Genomic DNA, 22,173 nt, shown 5'->3' with positions numbered 1-22,173 from the left:
TTGTAGTAATAAAATGCATTGCATTTGTCATTCCAAAGGGTGTCTTATAGACATTTGTAGTAATGCTTTTTATTACTATAAATGTGATGTACCATCTGTTGGAATGATGAGTGCAATGAGTATGTCTCTGATAAACACCATTTGGTATGGGGTTCGTGAAAGGAGTGTGGATGTTTTTTGATGCGCCATCTGTTGGAATAACAAATGTTAATGTATATGGCTCTATTTTATGCCACTGTAATGCATGTGTCTCTGGTATATGCCATTTGGTGTAGGTTTCATGAAAGGAGTGTGAATGTTTTTAGATGCGCCATCTGTTGAATTGACAAATGCAAAGTATATTTCCCAGTTATGCTTTTTTGGTATGGGATTCATAAAAGCAGAGTGAATAGTTGTGATCTGTGGGAATGACAAATGCATATACCTTTGCTAAATGCCACTTGGTATGGGATTCATAAAAGCAGTGTTAATGTTTGTGGTGTGCCATCTGTTGGAATGACAAATGCAAAGTATATTTCCCAGTTATGTGCTTTTTTGGTATGGGACTCGTAAAATTAGAGTGAATGTTTGAGATGCACAATCTATTGGAATAGCAATGCACTGCGTTTTATTAAAAGAAATGTTTGTGATGTGCCATCTGTTTAATGACATTGTAATGTGTTTGTGTCTGTTATGTGCCATTTGGTATGGAATTCATAAAAGCAGTGTTAATTTTTGTAATGTGCCATCTGTTGGAATGACAAAGATGTAGCAACTGGATGGACAGACAGACACTTACCGTCTTATTAGAATGCACTAGTGGTGACACACATCTAAAATGGGTTGAAATCTAATTAATCAATGTAGCCTTCAACGTTAGTGTTTCTATTGCACCATCTATTGGAATGTATTTTGTAATGCATGTAGTAACAAGATTGCAGTAATAATAACATTGCATTTGTCGCTCCAACAGATGGCACATGACACATACCTGTAGTAATAAAATGCCACCGTGTGACACTTGGTATGGGATTCATAAAAGCAGTGTTAGTGTTAGTGTTTGTGATGCGCCATCTGTTGGAGTGACACATACCTTTTATTACTACAAATGTTTGTGATGTGCCAACTGTTGCAATGACAGAGATGTAGAAACCGAAAGGACACACAGACCCTTGTTCTCTTAACATTTGCAGTGCACCATCTACCAGAATGTATTTTGTAATGTGGGTAGTAATAAAAGGCATTGAATTTGTCACTTCAACAGATGGTGCATCATAACCATTTGTGGCAATAAAAAGCATTGCTACAAATGTTTGTGTTGCGCCAAATGTTGGAACTGCAAATGCAATGCATGTTTGTGATCTGGTGGAACGACAAATGCAAAGCATTTTATTACTACAGATGGTTGTGGTGCGCCATCTGTTGGAATAACAGAGACTTAACAACTGAACTGACACACCTATTTAGTTGGATTATTGTGCATCTCTGAAAATAAAAAAGTAACAAATGCACACTGAAAAACAATGGTTCTTTAATGGCACTGAACTGGGTTGTGTGGTTCCTCATTAACCCATTCTTGGACCATTTAATTGTGGGAAGGGTTCACTTCATATGAAGCTGTTTCTTTGGGCTTTGAAAAGGGTCCTAATATGTGGGCAAAAACGGACGTCCTTAACATCCAGCAGGCTGCCTTGCAGGATATGAACAGACCAAAGGAACCCACTAGCATGGCACAAAACTCTCGCCACCTGTCCATGGCTATCAAGTGAGCCTGTTAAAGATCTAAATGAGCAAAGGCTCTTTCTGGACTCTTCATGTGGAGGGTTCATTTGGAGACCACAAATGGGTCTTCTGCATCATCCCTCTGCAGGACTGCTTTGGCACCTTTATTTTTAAGATTGTGCCTTGTCATTTTCTTAGCCTACTTAACAAGTACATTTTTCAAATGCATCACTAATTGCTGCAGAATTCTTTTTTCACAACTTAGTTGCAGAAACACTTCTACTGTGCACTGGAGTGTCAGTCGTACGAGGTGCTGGCGGGGAAATGGCGGTGGGCTGGCCAGCCCTGACCCCTCTGTGGCTGTGAGATGTTCAGTTCCTTGGCAGTCTGTCACATGGAATAATAAAAAAAAAAAATACACAACCATGCTTCTTGAGTAAGCGAATTCATTTTGACCCTTTATGAAGCCAGCCCTGTGATAGACTGGTGCCCTGTCCGGAGTTTGCTCCTGCCTTGTGCCCGATGCCAGCTGGGATTGGCTCCAGCACTCCCTCCGACCCTCTTCAGGATTAAGCAGGTTAGGAAATGACTGACATTTATGAACCCACTCAGCACTGAACTTTGTGAATTCCAGGACCTTGTAACACACGTGAACAGGGTAGCAGGTGTCAGTGGTGCTAATGCCAGTTGAAAGGCTTGTCTAATAACCAATTAGCATGTAAAGATGACTAATGAGGGACAAGTCAACCACTGGGATACTGAAGGAGCTGCTGCTGAAGATGTGAAAAAGAAATTAAAAATCAGTCGTTTCAAGTAGTAATAGCCATTCACAACACTAGGATTGTGATATATTTAAATCAATTTAATGTCATCTTGATAGAAAAAACAGGTGATCAGTTTCTATCAAAAACATGAACATTTCTGGGTGACCTCAAACTTGTGTTTGGTACTTTATATTGGCTTAAATTTCAAAAAGAGGAGTTGCAGTCAGTGGGACCATAAATAGAGGGGTTGAAATCAAAGGTTTTGTGTACCAACCATACAACCCTACTCAGCCAGGAAAGGGAACTTTATCAAGCCCAGCAGGATGCCTGCCATATATATACAGTAGTGGAAAAAAAAAAACAAACATAAAATTAAAAATCTATCTATCATATAGTGCCTCTCATATCTATCTATCTTTTGTAAAAGATAGCCCGGCCACAGACAGACACGACGCCAGATGTTACACTATTTACAGTTTTAATGTGCAATCCAGTCCCCATGACTACTCAGTCCTTCCCTCTCTTTGGCCGACTCCACTCCTCTCTCGCAAGCTCCGTCTTCTTCCTCCTGACTCCTGCTCTTCGAATGGAGTGAGGCAGCCCCTTTTATAATGCCCTGGATGTGCTCCAGGTGCTCTGTGGTGGTCTTCAGGCAGCACTTTCTGGTGTGGCGGAAGTGCTGTCCTCCAGGGCTCAGGAACCATCCAGGTCTTTCCCTGCTCCACGCATCCTGGTGGGGCAAGGTCCCTGGTTATCTATCTATCATATAGTGCCTCTCATATCTATCTAAAAAGTGATAGCTCTCATTCCTAGAAGTATTCAGACCCTTAATTCAGTGCTCCACCTTTGGCAGCAATTGCAGCTTTGAGTCTTCTTGGCTAAGACTCTACAAGCTTTGCACACCTCGAATTGGGCAGCTGATCTCATTCTTCCTGGCTGATCCTCTCAAGTTCTGTTAGATTGAATGGAAAGTGTCAGGTGTCACCCTGTTGGCTTTGATTCTCCATGAGATATTTCTGGAACGTGACTGGAGCCTGTGGTAAACAGACTTGCTTGGACATCATTTATAAAGGCATGCGTGCAGTAATAATAATAATAATAATAATAATAATAATAATAATAATAACATTCTATTTATATAAAAAGACTTGATTGGATATCATTTAGAAAGGCACATGTGTAATAATAATAAGAAGAAGAATACATTCTATTTATGTAAACTGACTTGGCTGGACATTATTTAGAAAATCACACATGGACCTGTGTATAGAGGGTCCCACCATTCACACCGCATGTCTGGACACAAAACTAAGTCAACGAAGTCCAAGGAGCCTTTTGTAGACCCCTGTGATCAAAGTGTGGTGAGGGACAGACCAGACTCAGAGATGTATCCTGAAGCCTCTCCGGTGCTGTCCTATATATTATATCTATCTATCTATCTATCTATCAATCAATCTATCTTATCCTGCCTACTATACTAAAATTAATATGTATCTATCTGTTTCTCTATTAGTTGAGGTCGTAAAATAAACGAAGGCGCCAGCGTTGGTCTTTTCTTCAGAACCTTATTCACTTTTTCATTCTGCCCAGTAGATGGCAGCAATTCGCCGATGACCTGAGCGCAGTTCCAGCCCCTCTGCTTCAGCGGCCGTGTGTGCGCTCATCGCTCTAAAGCTCCCTCTTGTGGTGACTTGTTTGCTGTTTTCTGAGTCTTGCTCGTAGTTTTTCAGCGCAGCGATGAGACGCTCAGATAAGCCTCTTGTGCCCTTGGAATGGCTGTCTGGCGTTCTTCTGTCTAATGATTATCTTATGTGATTTTTTTTTGTTGTCTTTTCTATGGTGATTGTATCACATGCAAATATTTTGTGTGTCTTGTAATCATAGGAGAAGCGGTCATATACACTTTAACAAGGTTGTTCTCAATGATCTAATATGGGACTTAACTTTTAAAAGGTTTTCTTATACATCTGTTCATAACTAGCTGAACTCTTTATGAATACTTATAGGCAGCTGCAAATTCTGCTCAGCATTTAATCAGAAGGTGTATCTCAGTTTCAGGTGGAAGATGTGCACCTGTAAGATGTAGCTCTACCTGTTCCCAAAAGAATTGTATAATAATAATAATTGCATTTTATTAATATAGCACCTTTACAATGCCCAAGGTGCTGAAACTGCTATTTAATTTTTTTGTTTTCTTATATGTATAACATTCTGAAAGTCTTCAGCCCCTTTCACTTTTCACATTTTATTTTGTTTCAGCCTTAAATGATTTTTTCCCTCATCAAACAACACATGACAAAGAAGTAACAAGATTTTAGATTTTTTTTTGTTAAAGATATGAAACTGAAATATGCCATTGACACAAGTATTCAGACCTTTTCTCATTGAAGCCCCCTGGAGACTTCTTGGGTTTTGACACCTCAAGGTTTGCACTCCTGGATTTGTGGAACTTCTGCCATTCTTCTCTGCAGATCCTCTCGCGCTCTGCTTAGGTTGGATGGAGACAATGGACGGACAGCTGAGAGAAACCATAGGACTGGTTGATGGGGTCCTTGTGAAGAGGTGTATAGAGAGAAGGCCCGGCCCCAATCCTTGGGGCACACCCTGTGCTCTCCTGGTGCAAACTTGACGCTGTCTCCTCGCCAGGATCTGCCCAAGAGGTGGGCCCAGTGATGCTAAGGTCAAAGAGGGTGACAAGGAGGATCTGACGGTGGTGGACGGTGTCAAGGGCAGAGGAGGACAGGTGATAGCCATAGTGTGTCACCAAGAGGGGACAGGGCCGTGCTGGTGGAGTGGCCTCTCCTTGAAGTTAAGATAAGGACAGGAATAATGGCTGCCGACAGCTCAGTGGCTGATATGGGTATTACACACCAATTGTTAATCGTTCTCATATCTAATGGCCTGGAAATATCAGCTATGCCTACGCCCATTTTGAAAATGATTTTCAGAACTTTGTAAATAGATTTTTATTCTTTGTATTAATTTGCAGGAAACAGTGGGACGAGATCTGTTAGGTAAGCGGATTTGTGTTTTCTATGCAATAAAATGGCGTTCTGTGCCGTACTTTCATACGTCCTTCTTTATCAGGGTGACGGATTGCAAGCGGAGTTTCACCGTACTTAGTAGATGTGACAGTTCTATGACTTCTAGTAGTACTTGTGAGCCGCTAGAGTGCGCTGCAGCACCCCAAACCCGAGGCACTGACCACCACAACACACGTTTCTGTACAGTAAAAGCACCACGACATACTACGAATCCCATGGATCCTTGCGGGTGACCATATTGGGTCCATACATCTATTACAGACAACTTCCCCCACTCCATTCATTACCCTTCCACACTAGACTGGGGTTTAATAATCAAACAGCATCCCGGCCGGGTTACACCTCGATATATAGAGTTCATCCATTATGGCCTCCCGTCCTGTGACAGGAATCGCCCTTAACACACTGAGTAATCATTTGCACATTTCACTCGTTGGATCTCCGCCGCCACGCAGAGCTCACGAAGGCTGCGCGGTGAGTCACTGGAACTCGTTTAACAGTTCGGCGTCTTAGTCACTTCACACCACCGTGCCGAGCAGGCTGCTGCATTGGATGAGTGTGCCGAAGATGATGTCACCCACAGCACGTGTATCCGACAGATAATTACATCCACAGACAAACGGAATCCTTTCCGAGGCAGCCGAGATAAGGAGATAAAGTTTAAGAAAAAAGGCAGTAGAGCAAATCTAACTTTGTTCATGTGGTCTGCTTCCAGAGTGCTGACGTGGTTGACCACAGAGCCGCTTTCTGCGCGCGTGTGCGCGCACATACACACGGACATGGACACGCGCGTACACACACGCATGCGCGGCGCACTTGGACATGCGCGCACACATCCCCTCCCGTCATCCGCTTTCTCAACCTTTGCGTCCCCACATTTCAAAGTTGGCCAGCCTTGTTTATTGTTTTCAGAAAGCCTGGTCTTTTAACGTTATCGCTTACCATGGGGGTTTGCTTGCTTCAGCCTTGAAGTCATCAAAGCGCACATCGTCCGACTGATTTACAGCTCAGAACGCGCAGTCCTCCTTCTGCCCCGTTCCTTCCCACAGCCTACGTATGAAGTGTATCTCTTGGCAGGAAATGCACCGCCGTACTTTTAAACAAGCAGCCTTATATGGTGCACTTTTCAGTTTATTGTGTCTTTTTTTTTTTTTTCTTTAAAATGAACATTTAGGTTGCCATCTCAACAGAACAGACAGCTAATGACTTGGAACAAACTGCCTTAGAAGGATCCTGGAACAGACGTGTGAGGGAGGCATAGGCCTGCTGCTCCCACACTTTTTCCTAGTAGGCGAATTGTAAAAGTAAAAGCCTGCTTCCGGCATTACATCCAGGCCTCTCCATTCCTGCTCTCCTTTTCAAAGGAATCTGAAAGCCATGTTGTTGACTGACCTGATGAATCCAGACACTGCATAAGGGCACAGACACCCGGAGGGGGTGCCAGTCCAATGCAGGGTAAACACACTCACAGGGGACAATTTAATATCACCAACTCACCTAACCTGTGTGTCTTTGGACTGTGGCAGGAAACCAACAGAGACACAGGGAGAACATGCAGACTCCACACGGATCCTGGTCTCCCTTACTCTGAGACAGCAGCTCTACCACCATGCCACCGAAATAAAAAAAAAAAGCACGGCTGTGATTCACTTCCCATGCTTTGTGGACTGAGCGGCCAAACCTTTCAGGGCTAAAATAAACAGTGCTTTATGATGGAAAAAGATTTAAAAAGAGGAGTGAGAGACTGATGAAAATATCTAGTGGGGGGTCTGGGGCAGTGTTTGAGGCAGTATACTAAAACAAACTTCATCTTGTATGTTGTCATTTTGTAGTGAAGACAGGTCTCCCCCACAATTACAGAACACGACCACTGTGCCCATACTTGGAGTGATGGCAGTTAGCCGAGGCTGCAGTGTGGACGGAGCAACAACTCGGCAGACAGAGCACACCGAATGGCGCCACAAGGAGCTTGACAGCCCACCTTCCCAAAATGCCAGCCGGGCCAGGTGAAGCAGCTTGTTCAGAGGCAGATGGGGACTCTCATGTGTAATTTCATCCACCTACCAGTAGGCAGTCGTTAGCATAAATGTGACACGTGTTGCTACTGCTGTCGTCACCTGCCATCTTTGAAGTGCGTCACTGGGAAATCACCCAGTAAACAAAACAGTTCAATTTGATTTGTTTCTTTTCCTTTCTTAAGTCATTTTTATTTTATAAAGTGATTAGCACAGTGCCTCAGTGGTTAGATAGATAGATAGATAGATATGAAAGGCAGCTTATAATAGATAGATAGATAAATAGATAGATGAAGGGCACTGTCTGTCTCTATGTAACAGAGATATATTAATTTTAGTATAGTAGGCAGGATAACATAGATAGGAAAGGCAATACATAATAGATAGGCAGGCAGGCACTGTAAACAAGAAAGGTGGACAGATGGGTAAGCACTTTAAATGACAGATATATATATTAGGGCAGTATATGATGGATAGATAGATGAAGGGCACTGTCTGTCTATCTATCTATGTAACAGAGAAATATGAATATGTGTGCCTTTATGGCCACAGAATACAGACCATGCAAGCTGGCGCACTACCCGGGGTTTGTTCCTGCCTTGTGCCCTGTGCTGGCTGGGATTGACTCCAGCAGACCCCCGTGACCCTCTGTTAGGATATAGTGGGTTGGAAAATGACTGACTGACTGAATATATAATAGATAGATAGGTGTGAAAGGCGCTATATAAGAGGTATCTCTCTCATTGACACAGGTGACATGTTTTGCTGTTATATTTACAGTCCAGAGTGGACAGGGTGAAGAGTAAAGGTGATGGGCCCGTTCCTTGTGGTGCTCCAGAGTGTTCCTCACCCAGTCCTTGAGCCTGACACCCACTGCGGCCCCGCCAGACTGATATTCCTTTATCCAGGACAGCACTGGCTCCTCCACCTGCATGTCTCTTGATCTTGTAGACTCCTGGGTTCAGATCTTGCCACCTTTGGACTTGTCTGGGTGGAGTTCTCCCCATGCCCGCTCGGTTTCTCTGTTTAATTCTATCCCTATGATGGACTGGCATCCCCTGCTAACTGGCCTCCAGTGGGTTCCCCCTTTTCTTGACAACCAATGGCGTGCTGCTTGACAGAGCTGATGCTGTGTGATGTGTAAACGGGTACGGCGAGTTCAGTCAGAGTCTTAGGTGTTTTTATGTAAAGCAGGAGACATCAGACCGACACGCTTCTCTTGTGTATGTGAGGTTCTGTGTCTTTGCGTTCTTTGTATTTTTCTTTTTGAGTGCTTATTGGGATGCCAGGTGTCCTACACACAGAGCTACTTCTATAACTTAAGACAAACTCCAACCTGTCATGAGGGGCGAGTGGGGTGTTTGGGATGTCACATTAGATGATGGCCCTTCATGGGGGCTGCATTACCAGATGGCTCCCACTCGCTAAGGTTATGTAAATCACAAGAGAAGTGACATAGCCCTTAAGTTAATGGCCATCTATAAATTGGCCCTACAATGGCTGCCATCCTGTCCAGGGCTGCTTTTCCATGATAAGCTCTGGCCCTTTGTAACCTTACACTGAATAAGCAGTTAGGAAATGGGCGGGTGGGTCATTATATTACGTGCAAATAACTCAAAGCCCACTAAATGAGCCGGAGCTATCGTCACTTAATCTGGAGGCCTCGTTCAGACCGTAGTGGGACGGATACATGAAAGTCTTAGCAAAGAGGGGGCCATGCTAAACTACAGAGCAGAAGTAACCTTGGTAGGTATGACGACACCGTAGTTAGTGCTTCTGGATCACCAGCTTCGCTGAAGTGGATCCTTAGAGGAAGGCACTTAACTTGTCTCTGTGCTGCTCTTATACATTATATAAATGATTGGGGTGGCACTGCCACCTCGCAGTAAGGGATCCACATCTGTAAGGGTTCACATCTTGGGTTCCCCCTAAGTGGAGTTTGCCCACCGTCCAAAAGACATGCAGTTATGGGGATTGGCTGTGATAAACTGGCACTTGTGTTTTTGTGCTCACCCATCGTTGGACTGGCACCCTGTCCTGGGATCCCAGTGCTTGAGTGTCACTCGGTCGCTGCCTCATTGCTTCCTTTCATTTAGGCTCTTGCCAAATGATCAAGAAAACAGATAACCGAGTAAACATTGATGGTAATTACGGCAGACTTCAAATGATGTTTACTTATTTTCATCCTGCTGTGTGAAACACGCCCCGCTGGCGTGGTAGGCACGGCTTGAATTTTATTTTCAGTATCGGGAACAAAATGATGAGCCCTGCCGTCCGTCCCCAGTATTTTAGGTGATAAGAGTCAGAGCTAGAGGCCTTTACAGCCATTAATGGACACTCAAAAAGCAGAGCACTCCAGTCAGCACCCAAACAAAATGTTTATTATGCCAATTGGGCAATCAGATGGGACAAAGGCTTCACCTGGTCTGACCTCTCGTGAGAGACCATCGGAGACTGCACTTTGATTCGACTGGAGAGCCAACAGACAGACACCATTGTTAACACAATTGCGTTTTGTGTCTCTGTTGAATTGCACTCCTCTGAATGATGATGATGATGGCTCAGTGGCACTTCCAGAATGTTGTTTTGTTAATAGCGCTGATAGGAAGTGCGTCTTGAAAATGCCACCAGCGTACTGCAAAGATCAATGAAGGAAGGAGCTCCTTTTGATATGTGAGGCTCAAGGCACTCAATGAGCCACAGCAGCTTATCTTCAGGAAATGTTCATGACACGAGTCACCTAGCGTGGAGGCAGCAGGTGCACAGGGGGGGCACTTGTGTGGAATCAGCACTTGGTGAGGCTGAAGGCAAAGGAGAGCCACAGGCTGAGAGGCGCCATCTGATGGCTGAGCCAGAGACTGAACATGGAGGAGCAACGTGGCCACAGAATAGGAGGCCAGCGCTTATCACTGGCCCAGTGAGTCTGGAAAAAGTGCATGGCTGAGCCCCCTGGCATGTGAGGGACAGATGGGCAGTTAGATGAAGAGGCATAAAAGGCACAATATGATAGAGAAATAAAAGGTATTATTATTATTAGAGATAGATTTGAATTTTAGTATAGTAGGCAGGATACTATCGATAGATAGATAGATAGATAGCTAGATAGATAGATAGATAGATAGATAGATAGATAGATAGATAGTGTGGAGGACTGCTGGCTTCCCAGGCCAGTCCGCACCCCCAAGCCGCCAGGAGGAGCTCTCCCGACAGCAGGATCGTGCTCCGAGGTCCAGCACGGCCTTATGGACTCTGTAGTGTTTATACACAGCCCTGCTGGATACCTTGGGGACCACCAGGAGTCACTGTGGGGGGACTTATGGGCTCTGTTGTGCCTTATGACCCGGGAGTACGTCACGGTCACGTGACGGGAAGGAATGGCGTGCTCTCGGGGTGAAATAAAAGACTGATTGCCCTGACCCGGAAGGAATAAGGAACTGTGGACTGCTGGGACAGGAACACCTCCGGGTTAGGGGCTATAAAAGGACAGTGCCTCAGTCCAGACACTGAGCTGAGCTGGGAGGTAGAGGAGCAAGTGTCTGGGCGAGGAGGAGTGTTTTGTTATTGTGTTTATTAATAGTGATTTAATAACGTACGAGTAGTGTGGAAGGTGCTTGGTGCACTTTGAGTGAAAATAAAGAGTCTTGGACCTTTACCTGGTGTTTGGAGTCATCCCTGAGGGTTCAAGGGAGCACTAGCGCCCCCTACTGCCACAATAGATAGATAGATAGATAGATAGATAGATTGGCATGAGAGGCACTAAATAATAGATGATAGCTGTACAGATACGAAAGGCACTATATGATAGATAGATAGATGTGAAAAGCACTATTAATGATAGATAGATAGATAGATGTATAAGTGAAAGGCTCTATATAATGATAGAGAAATAAAGGTATAATTATTATTAGAGATAGATTTGAATTTTACTATAATAGGCAGGATACTATAGATAGATAGATTGGCATGAAAGGCACTAAATAATAGATGATAGATGTACAGATACGAAAGGCACTATATGATAGATAGATAAAAGTGAAAGGCACTATATGATAGATAGATAGATAGAAGTGAAAGGCACTATATGATAGATAGATATATAGATAGAAGTGAAAGGCAATATAAGAAAGATAGATAGATGGATACACAGAAGTGAAAGGCACTATATAATAAACAGATAAATACACAGAAATGAAAGGCACTATATGATAGATAGATAGAAGTGAAAGGCGCTATATAATAGATAGAGAGTCCCTTGTGCGGTGGGCAGGTGGCCCTGCCCCTTGAGGAGCCACCCACAAAGCACAATGAACATAACGCATGCCTCAGGACTGAAGCACATCATTAGTAAAAGTACCGTGAACATAAGGAGATGTTCCATTTCTGTATTAGCAGTTTACCTTTACAGAGCCCGATGAACGCACACTCTTGCCCTCACGTGTGCCCCTGGCCTGTGCCCCGAGTGTGAACCGTTTTCTAACTCCGTGGTGGGTGGATTGGTTTTCGGCGGGTCCAGGACTGCGCTATTTTAATCCTGGTGTCCGGGCCGGGCTCGCCGGGAGTTTTACCTTATCTCAGCAGCCACAGTTGTTTCGGCACATCTGCCTGCCGTCAGCCGCTCTCATTTGTCTAGCAGGATTGTTTTCATTCCGTCAGCTTGAGAAAGCTAACCAGCAATTAGTGGTCGATGGCGCTTGGAGTGCAGAACAAGAAAAACAGGCCGGCTGGCGGAGGTGGTACGCAGCACTGTGTTTCCATTTCCAAGGGTACATCCAGCATACTGTGTGAAGATCACGGATGGACTGAGGGTGTTGAGTTCACCTCCCGGGGGGCCGTTACTTGGCTGTTCAATGGAGGTTTTCACAGGAGGTTCATTCAGCCTTCTAAGTGAGATCTTGAGGTGCCGTATGTTTCCCTCTCTTATTCCATGGATTTAACGAATCTGGCCATTAACTGCACTATATGGAGTGATTGAGATGTTTGGGAGCGCAGGCCGAAATAAGCATAAGTAAGTGTGGGAGGCTGAAGCTGATCCTGGCAGTGGTGGGTGCGAGGCAGGAAGTACGCTTGAGAAAGATGTCAACGCAAATACTAAAATATGATCATTTCATAACTGCTTCTGCTGTCCTATTTTCTGGGCTTAGTTTCTTTTTCCCGCTTTACATGATTGCGATTGTGATTGCCGTGGGGGGGCTTCACGTGATTGTTTTTCTTTGGGGTAAAGCACATTCCTATTGGTCGTGTCAAGCCAATTACCTCTGGACTCAGTATGGCAGGGATTCCTTCAAAGCAGAAGTAACATACTAATGTGTAATCGACGTTGGGGGGGCAAAAAATCGGTCAGTTAGATTGTGCTTAGGGGAGGGGGGGTTGATTTCTGTTTTGTGTGGCACGGTGGTGCAGTGGGTAGCGCTGCTGCATCGCAGTTAGGAGACCCGGGTTCACTTCTCAGGTCCACCCTGCGTGGAGTTTGCATGTTGTCCCCGTGTCTGCGTGGGTTTCCTCCAGGTGCTCCGGTTTCCTCCTAGTGTGTGCTTGGTGCCTGGAGTTTGTTTCCTGCCTTGCGCCCTGTGTTGGCTGGGATTGGCTCCAGCAGACCCCCATGACCCTGTAGTTAGGATATAGCGGGTTGGATAATGGATGGATGGATGATTCCTGTTTCTGTTCTCTGCTTCTCCTGCCATTGAGCGCTCACCACAATCCCGAAGTCCTTATCTTCTGCCAAGTCAGTCCCACAGATGCCAGGCAGGAGCCATGGCGCTTTACAGGCGCGGCTTATTACAGTTGCTTCACATTTGTACAATTAGAACATCAGCAGATTAGATGTCAGTGGTGCCTCATATTAAGCAGGACCCTTCCTGGTAAGCCAAGGCTCCAAGAGGGGCCTTCCCACCGAGATGACCCTACTCGTTGTTGGTGAGATGATACACCTGTAATCTGTCCTACTGCTTGATCTCTCTTCTGCCCTCATCACAGTCAACCAGCAGGTCCTCCTCGCCTCCCTCTAGTTTAAGTCCTACCTCTTGGGCAGATTCTGGCGAGGACATAATGTCAGGTGCTTGCCTGGTGTGCCCCAGGAATGGGTGCTGGGCCCTCTCCTCCTCTTCCTCCTCACTAGGACCAATCACCCAATCCAGAATTCTGAGTGGTGGCAATTGAGATTTCACAGGGGACCCCCAGCCTTATTGCATTGAGACAATCGAGACTTCACAGGGGACCCCCACCCTTATTGCTTTGAGACAATTGAGACTACATGGGGGACCCCCACCCTTACTGCTTTGATACCGATTGCTTCAAGGCTGTCAGGAGGGATGCAGTGTGTAGTTCAGCATGATGGAGTATGACAGGGGGCTTCTGAAGTTGTCCATTATCTGCCTCTGGTCACTGAGCGCTAATATTGACCCCAAAGTCACAATTTCAGTCCCGGCCCCTGGCGAGTGACGACCCGAAGACCACCCAGGAGTTCACTCCCGAGGACTGAAAGTCGCCACTCTTCAGTTCTGCTGCACTCTTTTCTCCACACTTATTACTGCTGCGCGTTTATTTTTAGGTTTGTTTGGCCATTTTCAACAGCGGGCCGCTTAGTGGCATCAGGCTGCACCTCATTACTGTCCCTGACGCCTCTTTAAAAGGAAATGTGACTGACGGAGCCGAGGCTTTAACTTGAGCCCACAGCATTCCTTACCTCATGTTGTTACATTCTTTGACTGATTGATTTGCCGGAGATTTTCACTTCGTTTTTGTCTTTTTCATACGGACTTAGCATTGTTTCCTCTCTTGTTTCTTGCCGGACCTCCTGCTTTGATACAAACTGCTCAATGTGGTAGCATTTTCAAGGTGCACACGTCCAACCATTCAACACTTTTTACTTCAGTGACATAGTGACTCATAAAAGAAAGTGAAACCACCTTTTAAAAAACACTTTTAAGAGAAATAGCTACATTACATCTACCTTTTATCCAAAGCAACTAACAAAAAACCTCAACATAATCAAGCAAACATCAGTCTGAGGGACCGTTTGGGAACCAATGTGACAGGACTAGGGGACAACAGTGACCGCCACGAGTGAAGAGCTCCCCACTAGAGGGGGAAACCCCAGCTAGTAAACAAGAGGGTAACCAAAAAATCTTAATAAAATAAAAAGATATATTTTTAAAAAATGCTCTCTAATACAAAAATAAGGAGTGAGTGTTAAGCATTTGCAGTCCTGAGCAGTTCCAAAAATGCCCAATAGAGGGGGAAATACCATTTTAAAAAAAAACCTGGTTAATAACACAGAGGGCCACGCTGAATGTTTATGAAATAAAAGATTTATTCTGCAAATATGTGCTCAAAGAAAAGAAAGCTCTGCAGAGCCCAAAATGCAAAAGGAATTGCTTGCAGCAACAAGAAAATCCAGTGAGAAAAAAGTCCCAGTACAATATCGATCATATAGCGCCTTTCCTATTCATTTCACTATCATATAGCACCTTTCATATCTATCTACTGTGGTTGGGCGGTGGAAGGACAGACTGGAGTCAGTCAGAAGTTTGCGGCTTACTCAGGTCTTCCAGCAAATGACGCCTCTCTTTAGGCTGCGTGTCTTTTATGGTGAAACACCTGGAAGGGGCCGGGCTACGTGCCCTTACTGGGCGGTCTCTCGGAGCTGTGAGGGAAGAAGAGAAACAGGACAAAGTCAGCGGTACCCCCCCCTCATCTCGGTGGGTTATTACATACCTTTCCCCAGCCCTCGGAGGAGTCATGCGTGACACTAGCTATCTATCTGTTATATAGTGCCTTTCATATCTATCTACCTGTCTATCTATCTATCTATCTAATCCTGCCCACTATGCTATTTATCTATCTACCTATTATATAGTGCCTTTCATATCTATCTATCTACCTATCTATTATATAGTGTATTTCATATATATCTATCTAATCCTGCCAACTACGCTATCTATCTATCTAATCCTGCCAACTGTGTTATCTATCTATCTATCTATCATATAGTGCCTTTCATATCTATCTATCTATCTATCTATCTATCTATCTATCTATCTAATCCTGCCAACTACTCTATCTATCTATCTATCTATCTATCTATCTATCTATCTATCTATCTATCTATCAAAAAGACATGAAAGGCACTATATATCTATCTAACATGCCCAAAATGATTTAAATATTTAAAAAGTCCATTAGGCTGTTCCAGCATTCCACCCTTCAACACAAAGTGCTAATCTAAATGAGCTAAGGTCACTCCTTTGTGGAAGTGCCATGCTGAGGCCCTGTTCGGCTTCCCTCATGTCCCCTTTACTTCCATGCATTCCTCATTTTCCCACGGTACTCTTGAGCAGGCCCATTTTCAGTTTCGTGGCCATGCCCTCCCAGATCCCAGCACTGGTACCCTGCAACACAAAAGGCAATGACCCGTAGACAATCGGGAAATCCCTCGTCTTAAACCACGCACCCAGAGGTTAAAGGTTATCATGAATGGAATTACACACTCGGCAGAAGAAATCCGTCTCTTCTGACTGCCTCTGGGGGTGGGGGGTTCTTGTTCTTACCGTAAACAGGGAAGCAAGTGAGTGACAAGCCGAGAGGCGAAGTGCCATCCACCACTGGGTGACAGAGATGGCAACGGCCGGAGAGTGAGGCATCAGGATTCCCCCTTGACTGCTGCCCAGTGGACCACTTAGCGCAGGTGTCCCCATATCACTGCCAGTCAAATGATTCCCTCAGGCTGGTGATGACTGAAGCAGGAAGTTTGCGGTTTACGGTAACATGACTTCCTCATCAGGGCAGACACGCTCATGGCAGGAGTTTAGGTCATTCAGTTATTTAGTTTGGTACGTTTGGATTTTTTTTGGACTGTTGATGGACTGTCCTAGGAGATGGGCAGCAGCCCAAAGGGTGGACTTCAGCTTCCTGAAATGTCAACGATAGCTGCTGGGTTAGAGACCTCGGCAGCCATATCTGAGTCAAATGAGAAGAAATGAAGTTCAAGGCAGGAGGAGGTGCTCGGCAGATGGCTGCCACTGTCCTCATGTGGAGATCCACCTCCTCACTGAGCTCCGTCCTCCTCGTGTCCCATGGTCTCTCCTGTTAGTGCTGTGCCTCTCCTTCCCTCCAGAGGACCACATAGCATTGGTAGAATCTCATCATGTCTCACTGATATTACAGCCGGGATGAATTAGCACCGTCACTGGCTCAGCTTGGTACAGATGGACCTCCTTGTTATCCAAGCCCGCCCATCTATTTAGCTTTCCATCCCTGTCTTCAGCTTGGTATCACTTAGACCCATCAAGTGGGTACACAACCTTAGGACGATGATGGATGGCCAACTGTCCTTTGGGGGGCATGTTGTTTCAGTCTTGCAGATTCACTCTATGCAATGTGCACAAGATCAGACCACATCTGGCGGAGTATGTGGCACAACTCCTGCTCCACGCTTTGGTCTTGCCAGGTCTGGACTACAGCACCTCTCCGATGGCAAGAATCACCAAGCTACGGCTGGCATGTGTCACTACACTCCATGTATGAAGTTCAAATCCTTGACGCTCACCTACAGACTCACCAGGGGGTCAACTCCTGCATATATGGAGACACGTGGGAGGTTCTCCTCTCCAAATGCATCTTCAACACATTGAGGAGGCTACAAATTCCGGCTTGTTCCACCAGCTGGGCGCTTTCCATGAAGAAGAGTCCGGATTGAGATTTGATACCACCAGATGATGTTCATCAGCAGCAGCCGTGAGAGGGCAAGAAGGATCTGAGGACCTCACAAATGTCTGGGTTGGGTTGTATTATGGGATGGTTGTCGAGCTTTACCTTATTGTGATTCCTTTGCTTTATGTCCCCAGTTAAGATGTTTGCTTTGGATTTACCATCTGGTGCTGCTGCCGGCATGTGAACTGAGGAAGGACTTGTGCCCACTTTGGTTTGTGGACCACCAGATGTGGCTTGGTTATATATATCGGTGGGCAGTACTCCTAATATTCTTACAGCCAGCTACGGTACCCCCTCAGATTTGTTGCTCCGCTCACGTTGGCAACAGTACGAATGTTCTGCGCATGTGACTGATACTGGCCTCGAAAAACCATCATGAGGCTCTTGGAACAAAAAGGAAAATGTCCATCCAAGCGGGCCGCCCTTGTGACTTTCCATTCTGTGAATGCAGCATATTTGCTGTAAAAAAACGCTTTGCTGAGCTGCGAATCGCACAGTGGAGCATGCTAGGAGCTACACCGTGTCCGCCATTTATTGAGAAGCGTGAGCAGCCGGTTTCATTTTTGTGTTTGCTTTTTTCTTTCTCTGTCTTTGAACGTTAACCCAATCACGAGGACTTGACTGATTGCATTCAAACTCCATGGTGGCTTATCGATGTTGGCCGACTATTGGAATCTTTGGAATGTGTCAACTCCCATCCTGAAGCTCGCTTTCGGGTTCCAGGCACTTTTTTTTTTCCTTGACTCGCAGCCTTAAACTCTTCTGATATATTTGAACAAGACCGCTGCTGATGTGTGTGTGTTCTGTGATTCCTGCAGTTTCTTCTGGAAGAAAAAAAATGGAGTGGCCGTCTAATGGACAAGGCAAGCTTGAAAGAGAAGCACATCTTGGAGGTGCCAGCCTAGGGTGTTTTCTAAACGTTGTCACACCTGTGCACTTGGGAGACACCTGAAGGGCTTCAATGAAAGTAACTCCACACCAGACCAGGGGGTGGCGGAGTGCACTAGCTCTTTCTCTCGCTTTCCTGAAGACCATTCATGGGAAATCCCACCTGACAACAATGACGCCACTTCCAGTCCGGCCACCCTCCGTGATGATGTCATTTCAGTTTCCGGAGGGGTGGGGTAGGGGAGGGGCCCCCGTGATGATGTCACTTTCGTTTACAGGCCCAATGATGTCACTTTCATTTTCCCTGGGGGGGGGCCCTGTGATGATGTCGCTTCCAGTTATAGGCCCAATGATGTCATTTCTGGGCCCCCCTGTGACGATGTCACTTTTGTTTTTCCGGGCCCCCTGTAATGATGTCTATTCTGGTTATAGGCCCAATGATGTCACTTCCGGTTCTGGTCCCCCTGTGATGACTTCACTCCTGGTCTCAAACCCATGGACGCTTTCGATGACGTCACGTTCGGGTCCGAGCCTATGGAGGAAGACCCTTCCAGTTCCGCCCTGGATGACCTCATTTCCTGTTCTGGCCTATAAAGCTGCCATCTTACCTCCATACCATCACTTCCGTATCGAACTTAAATCTGTGCACGTCAGTGGCATAACAGATACTCTTCTGCTGCCAGGGAACAACATATGGGTGGCTGCCCGAAACCTTTTTTTGTTCGACTTTTTTGTCTCCTTATTGTGGCAATGTACAGGGCCCCCCCGATCTTCCACCTTCCTTGATTCCCACCTCTGCTCCAAAATTGAAAACTACAAATCAAACAATTCAGTGCACATGGCACACTTTCATTGAAGGGGGGATTTTGGTCACAGAACACTTCTTTGATGTGCCATTCAGGGCACCAATTGTCATCCCGGGTGTTGGTGATTCCTCAGGTGAGATTCATGGCATCATAAGACACCTCGGCTCGCTGCATGTATCAGCATGAGGACAAGAGCTGTGCCAGTGAAAGTCAAAGAGGCCAGTATGAGACTGAAAAAGGAGAATCAAATCATGGGAGACATCAAGAGAGCCTTAGGATGACCGAAATCAACTGTCTGGAATATCATGAAGAACGACGGGCACAGGAATCACAAAGGGGCTGGTAAGCCAAGGAAGACCTCCACTGCCAGTGACAGAAGAATCCTGACTATGGTTAAGAAAAAGCCCCCAAAGGCCTGTCCAATCTTCAGGGGGCCGATGTGGATGTGTCAGAGACGGAAGACTTCATGAACACAAACACAGAGGCCACACTGCAAAGTGCAATCCACAAAAACAGGATGGCCAAGTCATTCACCCAATTTCAATCTAACTGATCAGGCCTTCAATATGCTGAGGAGAAAACTGAAGGAGACAAGCCCCCCTGAAACGAGCAGGAGCTGAAGATGGCTGCATTGGAGCATCACCAGAGAAGACCCTCAGAACCTGGTGACGTCTATAAATCGCAGACTTCAGGCGGTCACTGCATGCAAAGGATAAGCCACAAATTCCTAAATATGACAACGGCTTTAAAGACCTGTCATTGCTGTGTCCCAAACATTTTAGTGCCCCCCCAAATTGTTAGTAAAACACGACCTCCCTCTTTTGATCTCATGCTGCATCTACGGAAGCACCTGAAATGTTCAGTCTGACCCCGCTGGAGCAGACTGCGCAGGACGAGTGGGCCAAGCAACCTGTGGAGACCACTGGGAATCAATTGCTTGCAGTTGGTTGTGCAACAAAATATTAGTTTAGGGGTCCCGTCATTTTTGTCCAAGCCATTTTCATTTTTCTTGTTATTTGAAATATTCTGTTGGAGCAGAATTCTAAAGCAAAGTCTGATTTTCTTAAATATGGAATAAACATTGATGGGTGTCAATTATGTCTGTCAGCTTCAAGTTATTGTAGAGGCAGGTGTAGGTTCTGTTTTTTTCTTGGAGGGGGTACCAACAATTTTGCCCACATCTGTATGTGAATAGGGTGGTCGAGCTTGGTGGACTGAATGTTCCAAAATGCTGTGTTCTGAGCGGGTATTTCATCCCCCAACCCTATAGTGGGGTTGAGTGCTTGTTTAACCAGGTTTTTGAGCTGTTGTCCTAAATGGACGGTTGGGCCGTCCCTTTGCTTCAAATCTTTTCCGTTCTGGAAATTTTGACAAAACAAATATACGGTGTGCATTTCCATCATTTTAAAAAAAAACGTAGACATTTTGCAGGAAAAGTGCAAAAAAAATAAAAATCCCTGCACCTGTCCCGAACAATGCAGACTTCAACTCCCAGATGTCGACGGTTGCTTTGGCGGCGGGGCTACGAGTTACAACTGGCCAATGAATATCGCTGTGAGTTTTGACCCCGCCCCCAACGAAGTGTAGGGGCCGGGCGAAGTGTGACACGTGGTGGGGAAAGCCTTGAAAATTTGAAGCTCGCGCTCCCGTCCTTAAAGGCGACGCAGTTTTTGTTTTTGGAGATTTGTTGCTCGCAAATACCAGAGACGCTTTAAATAAAAAAAGAAAAAGAGTTGTGGGAAGAAGGAGAATATAAAAATACTTTACTGAAACTAGTGTGCGAGTCGTGCGTAGAAGGTCAGTCAAGGTCCCGGTGACTGGGGAAAGCGGCCGAAGGAAAAAAAAAAACACAAGCCAAAACGAAGCGTGCAGGCGCCGAGTGGGACGAGAGGCTCAGCAATCTGTTCTTTGACTTTCTAAAAAAATGTGGAGAACGTGATACGGTGGGCAGTAACCGCAACAAAGCCTGCCTCTGTTTTAAAAAAGTGGGATTTTTGTATAAATATCATTTCACAACAGCATCAAACTACGGTACAAGGAAATCTCGGTCACGACAAACTTTGGCTTGACTTCATTAATTAACGCGATTTTACCGTCAATTGAAACCGGACTGAACTATCCGGTGTTTGCTTTCCCTCAGACCCGGGGGATGTGCAGTCGGCACCGCTTCGACGGCTGCTATTCTCTGCTGTGAAGCCTATCGTATTTGGAACTTCGCTTCGAAGGAGGCTCGTGTATTGCCACGCTCCGCGTTTCTTTTTCCCTCCGTCCCGGTGAAGCGGCGCGTGAAGCTGCCCGCACCTCTCTTCACCTCACCTCCATTGCTGGGATTGTGGATGCGGGCTGAATTACTAGAGCTCTAGCCGTGCTCGATAGCTCCACATTGTCAAGTTTGTCCACTGAGAGACCTCGATAGTCCCGCTTTTCTCTGTGCGCGCGAGGCGAGAAGGTACTGCTTACGATGTCGGCGCTGGACAGGTACTCCGCTCTGGACGAGCCCTCACTTCGCATTTTGGTAAGTCCATCAAAAGTTCTGTTATTTTAAATACCTTGACATGTGTTTGTTTTAAAAGTGTAGGTACCATTATTAAAATAGGTGAACGATGACAGAGTGAATTTATATTTTAAATCCGACCATTTCATTCCCGATGTGTGCTGTGATTACTTGGCTGTTGCGGCACCACCAGGTCCTGACCCGTTTTCGTGGTGCTCGCTTCGCCGTGTAGTTCTTCGCCGGGTACACACATTCGCATCAAGTCTATTTACTTTTTATTGATTTTTTTAATCATATTTAACCATCGGTCTTTATTTATTTTTGCCTTGTGGTCAGTCGCACGTCACTGCTTTCTGGGCCAGTGATAGGCGCCGCCCCTGAAAGTGCCATTAGGCAGCGGTGGACGTGCCATCTATCCGTTTATCTCATTCGATCACAACCATTCTTTTGCCGACCCTTTTCCAGTTCAACTCACTTAAGCGGCTGCTTACTGATCAGGTTGTCAGTTTGGAGTGCCGCTGCCATCTAGGACTTTGGGTCCGTTAAGTTGGTCATCTCGCTCCCCAGCCGCTACTGCACCGGATTGTGCTGGAGGGGACAAGTTGTGTTTTTAGGGCTTCTGGGTGACTCGTCTGCAGCTAGACTCGAGTGGTGGAGTGGGCCATGCGATGGACTGCGGCCTTCCCGAGTTGGTACTTTAAACACAGTGCTTCCAGTATAGAAATAACTAGAACGCAGTGCAGACAATATGGA

General features: G+C 45.7%; 1 protein-coding gene across 3 annotated transcripts in view; it reads left to right on the top strand.

Annotated features, from left to right (window-relative positions):
* Positions 1 to 22,173, top strand: part of smtnb (smoothelin b) — a 121,194-nt gene that overhangs the window by 930 nt on the left and 98,091 nt on the right. The window contains exon 1 of one of the 3 annotated variants that reach the window (XM_039772217.1): positions 20,536 to 21,441. The exons of 1 other annotated variant lie outside the window; for it this stretch is intronic. In XM_039772217.1, coding sequence (XP_039628151.1) covers positions 21,388 to 21,441 — 54 coding nt within the window. In that variant the 5' untranslated portion in view covers positions 20,536 to 21,387. Of the gene's footprint in view, positions 1 to 20,535; positions 21,442 to 22,173 lie in introns of those variants that run through there. One more of the 3 variants, XM_039772218.1, reaches the window with a different exon arrangement.

This window comes from Polypterus senegalus, chromosome 12, assembly GCF_016835505.1.
Source record: "Polypterus senegalus isolate Bchr_013 chromosome 12, ASM1683550v1, whole genome shotgun sequence".
Classification (NCBI taxonomy): Eukaryota; Metazoa; Chordata; class Cladistia; order Polypteriformes; family Polypteridae; genus Polypterus; species Polypterus senegalus.
This window is presented reverse-complemented; position numbering and strand designations above follow the sequence as displayed.